The following is a 9,069-nucleotide window of genomic DNA, read 5'->3' as shown; positions in this document are numbered from 1 at the left end:
GAGTGTTCATTACCTGTGAATGTAAGTCTTGTCTGAGAAACCTTACACCTGACCGTACAACAGGTGAACGTGTAATAGTTGTGCGCGTTAATACATCGTGGGTTTGCGTGGCATGCGATTAACGAACTCGATCATACATCGTGTGAACGTGTAATAGTTGTGCGCGTTAATACATCGTGGGTTTGCGTGGCATGCGATTAACGAACCCAATCATACATCGTGTGAACGTGTAATAGTTGTGCGCGTTAATACATCGTGGGTTTGCGTGGCATGCGATTAACGAACCCAATCATACATCGTGTGAACGTGTAATAGTTGCGTGTGTTAACACATCGTGGGTTTTCGTGGCAGGCGATCAACGAACCCGATCATACATCGTGTGAACGTGTAATAGTTGCGTGTGTTAACACATCGTGGGTTTTCGTGGCAGGCGATCAACGAACCCGATCATACATCGTGTGAACGTGTAATAGTTGCGTGTGTTAACACATCGTGGGTTTGCATGGCAGGCGATCAACGAACCCGATCCGAACGTGCGTGACGCATCAGCCGAATGTCTGGGAACAGCACTGAAGGTCGTCGGTGAGAAGGGCATGGGACCGTTCATCGCAGAGGTGGACAAACTAAAGCAGGACAAGGTGCGTGAACGTCGCCACGACTACAACCACTACCGTGCACAGTAGCGAGATGTACTAGATGTAGAATCGTGTACTAGTAATACTTATTGTACTATATAATAATAATGATAATATAAAAACAACGATATTTACTCTATTGATAATACTTGCTGTAATAGTGATTAATTATAATTACTGGAATTATGTTTAGGTTATGTTAGAATAATTGTTAGTAATTACTGGAAGCGCTGTATTACACGCGTCTGTCGTTCGCAAGTGGTCGTAGTTGTCATTGAGATTGTAGAACGATGAGTGTCTGTAAATTGCGTTGTTGCCCCTGCAGATAAAAGAGTGTTGTGAGAAGTCTGTCTTGTTGAATGCCAATGGACAGCCCCGCGGAGGGGCAACCTCATCATCAGCCACGTCAGCTCCGGCTAAGAAAGTCACTATTCAAGAGCCGCCGCCAGCTGCAGCAATGAAGAAGCCTGCTCCGGGAAAGGTGAGCCTTCTATGTGGATGATTCCGGTGGCCTCATTACCAGCCTTTCTATTTTGCGTGAGAGTCCCGAGTTAGGTGAGTCGATACGTATTGTTTTTTGGGGAGAACTCACGTTTATTTCTCGGAAATTTCAGCGACCGGCTCCTACGAAGAAAAAGCCACCGGCGAGTCGAGCGAAGAAAGCCGGAGGCAAGCCTCCTCCGGCAGAGAAACCAGATATAGTAGAGCGTGAAATGAGCGTGAGTATCACCATTGTAGAGTAGTTCGCCGAGTCGCCCTGGGCGATGCTTGCAATCAAATACACTCTGTCCGTCCGATTTTGATCAAGGGGGGATTAGGTGTGTACTGCGTTCGGATTGAAACTGTGTATTTAATTGGGGTGAGTTTCTCCTTTAGTGCCTAGCTGTTACAACACTACATCAAACAGCTGGAGTAAACTCAGTGATGACGGTCTTTGCTCGGTAAACCGCTGAACGTTAAATGAATCTCGGAAGTAAATCTTTCCTCTGCCGCGATTCTGTGTTTTCCATTACACACGGTTGAAACAAGTTTAAAGCAATGGACTGATTCGTGGTTGCGGTGGTGGATTCGAACTGCATTAGACAAACCTCCAGTCGAAATTGTTTCCAGTATTTGGTTTATCAGAACCTGGGTGAGCACGCCTGTGAAATGACCTTGATAGGGCCGTGTCTTGAGGAAGGTATCACTGTTTCCAGGTGGAAGAGATTGAGGAGAAAGCAGCCGAGATCCTACCAGCACAGGTTCTTCCTGGACTCGCCAGCTCCAACTGGAAAGAGCGACTGGCTGCTATGGAGGCCTTCACAGAGGTACAACAACCTTCCGTCTGTTTCATGTCTCATCTTGTATGAACTGCATTTCAATCCCACGTATATTATATTATAAAATATAACGATATATATCGCATAACGTATAAGCTCGTTGAAGAATGCTATTAATGTTTTGTATTCACTGTATTTTAATCACGCCTACTACATACTATAAGACCTGACGCAGTCGAGTCCGGTTGAAGAAAACTGACGGCGACTGGCCGTCGACTGTCACGGAATCACACGACGCATTCTAAACCTCTACTATTATTTTCTAAACCTTGCCTGTCATCCCGTTGCAGTTATTTTTATTTTTCTATTATATTCTTATTTTTTTATTTCTTATTTTTTATTATTAAACCTCGCCTCTCGCGCTTTTGCAGACGGTGAAGCGTACGGAGAACTGGGACGCGGCATGCCAGGTGTGCGTCGGCGTGCTGTGCGTGCGCAAGCCCGGCCTTCGCGACTCCAACTTCCAGGTGGAGAAGCTGAAGCTGGAACTGCTGGCGCTTCTCGCAGCCTCCGGCCGCTTCAGCCGCCGCTCGGTCGACCTAGCTCTTCACGACGCTGTCGACCGCGTCGGCGACGGAAAGAGCGGCGCGGCGGCCGGCACGGCGCTGACGGCGATGGCAGAGGCGACGTCGCTCGGGTATCTCGCGGAGAATGTCGTTGGGTACGCGTTCACGCAGAAGAACCCGAAGAACCAGGCCGAGTCGCTGAACTGGCTCGCGCAGGCCATCAAGGAGTTCGGCTTCCAGTGAGTGATCCTCCGTGCCCACGCGCGTGAATCCGTCGCCGTTGGCGATCGTTCTCGTTTCTTTATTTCGCTTTACTTTGCTTTACGGTTCTCGGTCGGCAGGGTAACCAGTGTTCGGTCGATGGGCATGTCCTGCTGTCTGCTCTCTCGCCGATGATCGTTTTTATTGCCGATTCACGGCACACAGGCGTTAACTGGCCGACGTAATCGTGGCCTATACCCCAAAGACATTCGTGCTTTATGGCTCGGTGGGATGTCCCATTTGCCGCGGCATCTCGGTAGGATGGCAAGGCCATCCTTAAAAAATTATATGTTTGCTGTCCTCCGACTCACCCACGAAAATAGGGTGTTGCTATCCCCCGGGCGTGGAGGGAGGTCACGTGATAACGTTGACGATGACGTTCAAAACGTTAACCCTAACGGTAACCCTCACTCCAACACCGCCAACACTAACTCTCACACTAAATATATATATATCGCCGCGCTATATATAGGCATTGTGATCCACAAAAATTAATCTATGGTGTGGGGACAGATATCATGATGCAAAAACCTTAACCCTAACCCTAACCCTAACCCTAACCCTAATCATAACCCTAATCCTAACCCTAACCTTAACCCTAACCCTAACCCTGACCCTAACCCTAATCCTAACACTATCCCAACACTAGTGCTGCCACGTTGCGGTCACCTCCCTCCACGCCCGGGGGATAGCATTACCCACGAAAATAGCCGCAACCCAAGTTTTCTTTGACATTTTGGTTCCATATTTTTTTATTTTTTTTTTATACATTTTTCATAGTTAAGAATGAAACACAAAGCATGTGTGGCAAACATGAGGACAGACTTAAAATAACTATTATGCCTCACAAAAAAAAAGAAAAAAGACCTACCTACCTACCCACTAAAAAAATCATGGACAGCAAACATAGAATTTTTTAAGGATGGCCCAAGGGATCATTATTTTTATTGCCGACTAACGTTGTTCTCTCTCTCTCTCGCTCTCGCGTCACAGGGGAGTCAACGCGAAGGCGATCAAGGACTCCGTGAAGAAGGCACTCGCGGCGATCAACCCGGCAGTGCGGCAGGCCGGCATCACGCTGCTCGGCGTCATGTACATGTACGTGGGGCCGCCGCTGCGCGTGCTGTTCGAGGACGAGAAAGCCGCGCTCCTCCAGCAGATCGACGCCGAGATCGAGAAGGTCCGCGACACGCCCGCGCCGCAGCCGACGCGCGGGGTCGCCGCGGCGAGGGCGGGGTCGGCGGCGGAGAGCGACGAGCGGGAGGAGGAGGACGAGGATGGCGGAGGCGAGGGAGGCATCGGCATCCAGGACATGGTGACGAGAAGCGACGTGAGGTAAGTGCGGCTGTGGTTTTTTCGACGACAAGAATTCTAGTACTACATGTACTACGCAGATTTGCGTGGATTTTTTTTAGGGTCACTTTGGCTAGTGGTTTTTTTTTTCGAGATCAACGAGGAGAATTCTTAGCAGGTCTGCGGAGGGTTTTTATGGGGCCATTTTGGCCGGTGGGGTTGTTTTCGAGGAGAGCGTGAATTAGTGGAGGTGATTGGAGTGTGAGAATTAAAAAGAATCTATAGGAAGATGGACTCGGTAGAGGATAGATGGCCAGCTATCGTAAGTAAAGGACACGTTTTTGCCAAAAATTTTGGGATAACAGATAAAGTGTGTGCTTTTACTTCGTTTTATTTCTAAATTGTCTCGTTTGTTTCTAATATTCTGTGGCGTTTTGTAAAGAACGTCTTTCGAAAGAGTCGTCTTCAGGATGCTTGAGGGTCTCGAATTCAGAATTTTATGCTGTCGGTTTAAACGTTTCCTCAGAGTAACTCCTTCTTGACCTTCTCGCTCTCTCTCGTGAATTTCAGTGCGCAGCTGACGCCAGTCCTGCTGGAACAGATGTCGGACAAGAACTGGAAGGTGAGGTGCGAGGCACTGAGTTCCCTGAAGCTCATCATTACTGAAGCCAAGTACATAACGGGAAACCTGGCAGAGCTGCCCAGCGCACTGAAACCTCGGCTCACCGAGTCCAACAAGATGCTGGTGGGTGTGCGTGCGTGCGTGCGTGCGTGTGTGTATGCTGCATGGTGGTGTGCGTGTGCAGACATGTGTACGTGCATCCGTGCGTGCGTGCATGCGTGTATGTGTGTGTGTGTGTGTGCGTGTGTGTGTGTGTGTGTGTGTGCGCGCATGCGTGTGTGGGTGCATGTATGCTGCATGGTGGTGTACGTGTGCAGAGGAGAGGTGTGTGCGTGTGTTTCTGTGCGTGTGTGCATGTGTGTGCGTGCGTGCGTGCGTGTGCGTGTGTGCATGCGTGCGTGTGTGCATGCATGCGTGTGTGCATGCGTGCGTGCGTGTGTGTGCATGCGTGCGTGTGTGTGCATGCGTGCGTGTGTGTGCATGCGTGCGTGTGTGTGCACTGGAATTTCTCTGACATAGTGGCCGATGTAGACGGCCGCTCTTGACGTAGCAGCATGATGCAACGACATTAATAAGCAGTACTCAGAATAGTATAGTGTTGATATTATTTTTTGGACATGATCCGTTTATTGTAGCATGTACCAATTACGGTGAAATGCACTTTAGCTCTCAGCATATATGATTATAATAGTCAAAAATCAATATAAGTAAAACTCCTATGCATGTGTAGCGGAAGCCTGGACCACATCTACGAGACCCAGATCCACTACACTACCTCATGTGGGTTCAGCAAGCTTGTCACTGAATGCCATTGAGCTATAACGTTAGCAATGAACTTAGTGGTGATGTCCTAATGGTTTAATTGTGTTCTTACAGCAAATGACAACGCTTGGCATAGTGCAAGCGATGGGTGGAGCTTTGGGACCACATTGCAAGCAGCATATCCGTACTGTTGGCCCCAGCATCATCACGTGCATGGGCGATGCGAAGGTATGGTGAGGCCGGAGGCAGTGTGTGTGCGTGCGTGCCGGTGCTACGTAGTTGTACGTGGCGCATGCTCATGGTGCACATCGTGAATTATGTGTGTGTTCTGCGGTTGTGGAGTCTGTTGCAGGACTTTGTGTGGAGAGGTGTGTGCGTGGCTGTGGGGTGCTACGTACTATGCATTATGTGCCATTTGTTAATGGCATAGCATGTTGTGGTTAGCATGGATTGTGTGTGCGTGCGCTCTTTCATGCGTATGTGTTCGTGTGCAGGTGCGTGTGTGTGCTGGCTAGTGCGTTATCAGCGTTATGTATGTGTGCAGTGCGTGGGCGTGTGTCTAGCATATATCGAATGTAAGTTCACGATATGACGTGTGTGCGATTGCAGCCCCAGGTGCGGCAGACCGCCGTAGCAACGCTGAACGCGTGGGTGGATCACACAGGCATCCTGCCACTCTTGGAGGGAGAGGGACTCACAGACCTCATCAAGACAGAAAACCCATTCCTGCGGTCTGAGGTAGGCAGCTCCACGGCGATGAACAGAGCACATATTACACGTCGAAAATTCACGCACAACTGTTGTTGTTGTTGTCTGAGTACTGAGTCGTAACGCCGTATGAGATGTGAGGATGGGATTTTCACGCCTTTGCGCTTTCTGTTTTATTTCACTTGTTACTATGAACCCTCTGTCCCCCTTTTCGAGACGTACACGAGCGTGTGTTTGGTTGTAGTTACCTCTCTCCTCCTTTCCCCCAGACGTACACGATCTTGTGGTTGATTGTAACTGCTCTCTCTTACTACCCCGCCAGGGAAAAAATTAAAATTTATTTTTCGGGGGCTACTTTTCAAGCTCGCGTGCATGAAAATAGCACTCTAAAATTTGGTTTGCATTGAACTCTATGCAAATTTCCAGGGGCTCTTTTTGGCATTTCCAGGGCTCTTTTTGGCATTTCCGTGGCTCTTTTTGACATTTCGGGGGCTAAATCGCCTCGAGCCCCCGTGTATTTTTCCCACTGTACCCCGCAGACGTACATGATCTTGCGCTTGCTTGCAGTTGTTAACGTGGCTGGCGCCGAAGCTTGAGGTGACGAAGAAGGTGCCGGCGGCGGACCTGCGTGAGTCGCTTCCCTACCTCTACACCTGCCTCGAGGACAGGAACGCCGACGTGCGCAAGGCAGCCAACGACACGCTCGTGCCCTTCATGATCCACGTCGGCTACCCCAGGATGACCGAGGCCGCGAGCAAACTAAAGGTACGCTTACTCAAGGACGCTGCTCAAGGTTCTCCTCAGTTCTTCAAGACGAAGAATCTCGCGAAGGGAGTGACGAAGGAGATCCTGCGTGACCTCGTGCACAACCTGATCACGATCCTGCTTGACAAGCGGCTCATGGACCTTGAGGACGGACCGCAGGTGATACGCAGCGTCAACGTGATGGTCGTCAAGATACTCGAGTACGCCGACACGACATGCATCATGGGGTGAGTAGCGGTGGCAGCCGCGCACTCTATCGCAGTCCCCATAGTCTCTAGTCCCTGTGGTACCACCCCTGCAGTCCTGCCCCTGCAGTCCTCCTTGCGATTTGTGAGGGGTGTCACGTTAGCAGTAGAAACTGTTGTCCTGCTGCCTTTTATTGTCTCCAACGGTTATGTGGTAGTCCGTGCCCGTGCTTGCGAGCGTGTCTGTGTAATGTGTGTTCGTACGCGACACCAACTTCCAAGCTGCGTATGGTATGAAACCACCACCTTTTCATGAGATCGGATGGTTTTCCCATTATTTAAGCATCACAACTGACAAGGGCACTGATAAGTACACCGTTTTAATCCGAGAGAGGTGTTTCACGATAGTGGCCAACTGATCTAAGATCTAGATGCGAGGGGAATTTTTCTCGTGCGTCAATAAAGAGGGAAGCGGGAGGGGCGCCTGTGACAGAGGGGAGGGTCACTCGTTTCGCGCACTGATGCCGCGTTGCCGTGGTTACAGCGCGCTGCTCAAGCTGCTGCAGGAGTGCATCGGCAACGACACGTGCTCCTCCAAGTTCACGGAACTCATCATGAAGTGCCTCTGGAAGATGATTCGCATGCTGCCCAACGTCATTAACACGGTACGAATGTTAGCTACGTGTGGTTGGGCAGAGGCCGGCCCGTCAGGTTGCGCTTGGTTGCAGAAATGTCGGCCACGGGTTAATTGGTCTGAGCTCGATTGCATCGAGAAGTGCGGTTCGGTTCGTGCGCACTGGGCCGTGGTTCGTAGGTTGTGTTTTTAAGTCTTGAAGTTAATTCTTGACTGTCGCTCAGAAGTTTATAATATACGTACAAGTGTACGTAGTTTGTTAGTACTAGTAGTACGTATGTTGCGGATTACGTAATGTGTTTTTTTTGTAGTAGAAACGTTAAATTCACCACATCAGGATAGGTTTACGATAGCGATCGATGGGTTAGCTTAGCTCGGATCCCCAAAGCAGCCAGTGTGTAGTTACCTCCGCCAAGGAGGTTATGTTTTCGCCCCTGTTTGTTTGTCTGTCAACAGGATATCTCACAAACGTTACGAACGGATTTCGATTGGACGGGTTTCATTTTTTGGACTGGTTGGGTTTGGGCCAACAACCAATCGATGAGATTTTGGTGGTGATCTGGATCCAGGATTTTTATTTTTTTTTTAATTTGTGGGGAAGATGCATTAAAAATTTATTTAAAAAAATCCTCGATCTTTCGATCATCTGCTATCTGCGATTGCTCTTGTTGTAAATGCTTCCTATTGCCTTGCAGCCGTCGTCCAGGACACAGGTTATGGGTATCTTGGAGAAGGCGAGAGAGAAGCTACCGGCCAAGGCTCCTCCGCCTCCAAAGAAGGCTGCGTCTTCGGCAAAGCTAAAGCTCGAAGAAGCGGCGCCGCCTCCCCACAAGTCAGCGTCGGCACCGATGCTGGAGACCATGGATCAGCAGGTAGGTTTACACTACTGCTGGTGGTGGTGGTTGCTGCTGGTGGTGGTGGTGGTAGTGGTGGTGGCTGGTGGCTGGCGGCTGCTGGTGGTGGTGGTGCTGCTGCTGCTGCTGCTGGTGTGGTGGTGTGCTGCTGCTGCTGCTGCTGGTTCTGCTGGTGCTGTTGGTGTCAGCATAGGTTGATATGCTGTCTCTCGCGCGGGTCACCAGCCGTAAGTACACTTGTGCCGTGTCCGTAACATTCCACAGTTTGCCTTTGACGCCAGTAAACATTAAGTAACGAACATGACGAATGTGAGATGTGTGATATTTTATTTGTAATCACTCGTTAATTAATATGCCAATTGAGCTGTTTTGATTTATTGCACGCAGGGGAAAAAATTCTTTTTTTTTCACCAGAGCCATTTTTCTGACTTGTCAAAAATTTACCAGACCTATTTTTTATGTATCCAAGGCCATTTTCATAGTTTCAAGTTTTCGAAAAATACGTAATATAATGTACTCTTATTT

The 9,069-nt window shown here is 49.4% G+C and overlaps 1 protein-coding gene across 1 annotated transcript in view; it reads left to right on the top strand.

Annotated features, from left to right (window-relative positions):
* The window catches only part of LOC106810413 (cytoskeleton-associated protein 5-like), a 56,858-nt gene that overhangs the window by 15,648 nt on the left and 32,141 nt on the right, over window positions 1–9,069 (top strand). The window contains exons 9-19 of the mRNA XM_014813765.1: window positions 510–638; window positions 961–1,116; window positions 1,250–1,354; window positions 1,832–1,942; window positions 2,326–2,699; window positions 3,715–4,056; window positions 4,585–4,759; window positions 5,513–5,626; window positions 6,008–6,136; window positions 6,674–6,871; window positions 8,386–8,562. Of these exons, the coding sequence (XP_014669251.1) occupies window positions 510–638; window positions 961–1,116; window positions 1,250–1,354; window positions 1,832–1,942; window positions 2,326–2,699; window positions 3,715–4,056; window positions 4,585–4,759; window positions 5,513–5,626; window positions 6,008–6,136; window positions 6,674–6,871; window positions 8,386–8,562 (2,010 nt within the window). The remainder of the gene's footprint in view (window positions 1–509; window positions 639–960; window positions 1,117–1,249; window positions 1,355–1,831; window positions 1,943–2,325; window positions 2,700–3,714; window positions 4,057–4,584; window positions 4,760–5,512; window positions 5,627–6,007; window positions 6,137–6,673; window positions 6,872–8,385; window positions 8,563–9,069) is intronic.

Source organism: Priapulus caudatus, unplaced genomic scaffold (assembly GCF_000485595.1).
Source record: "Priapulus caudatus unplaced genomic scaffold, Priapulus_caudatus-5.0.1 Scaffold439, whole genome shotgun sequence".
In the NCBI taxonomy this organism is placed as follows: domain Eukaryota; kingdom Metazoa; phylum Priapulida; class Priapulimorpha; order Priapulimorphida; family Priapulidae; genus Priapulus; species Priapulus caudatus.
Note: the sequence above shows the minus strand (reverse complement) of the source record. Positions and strands in the feature narration are given on the sequence as shown.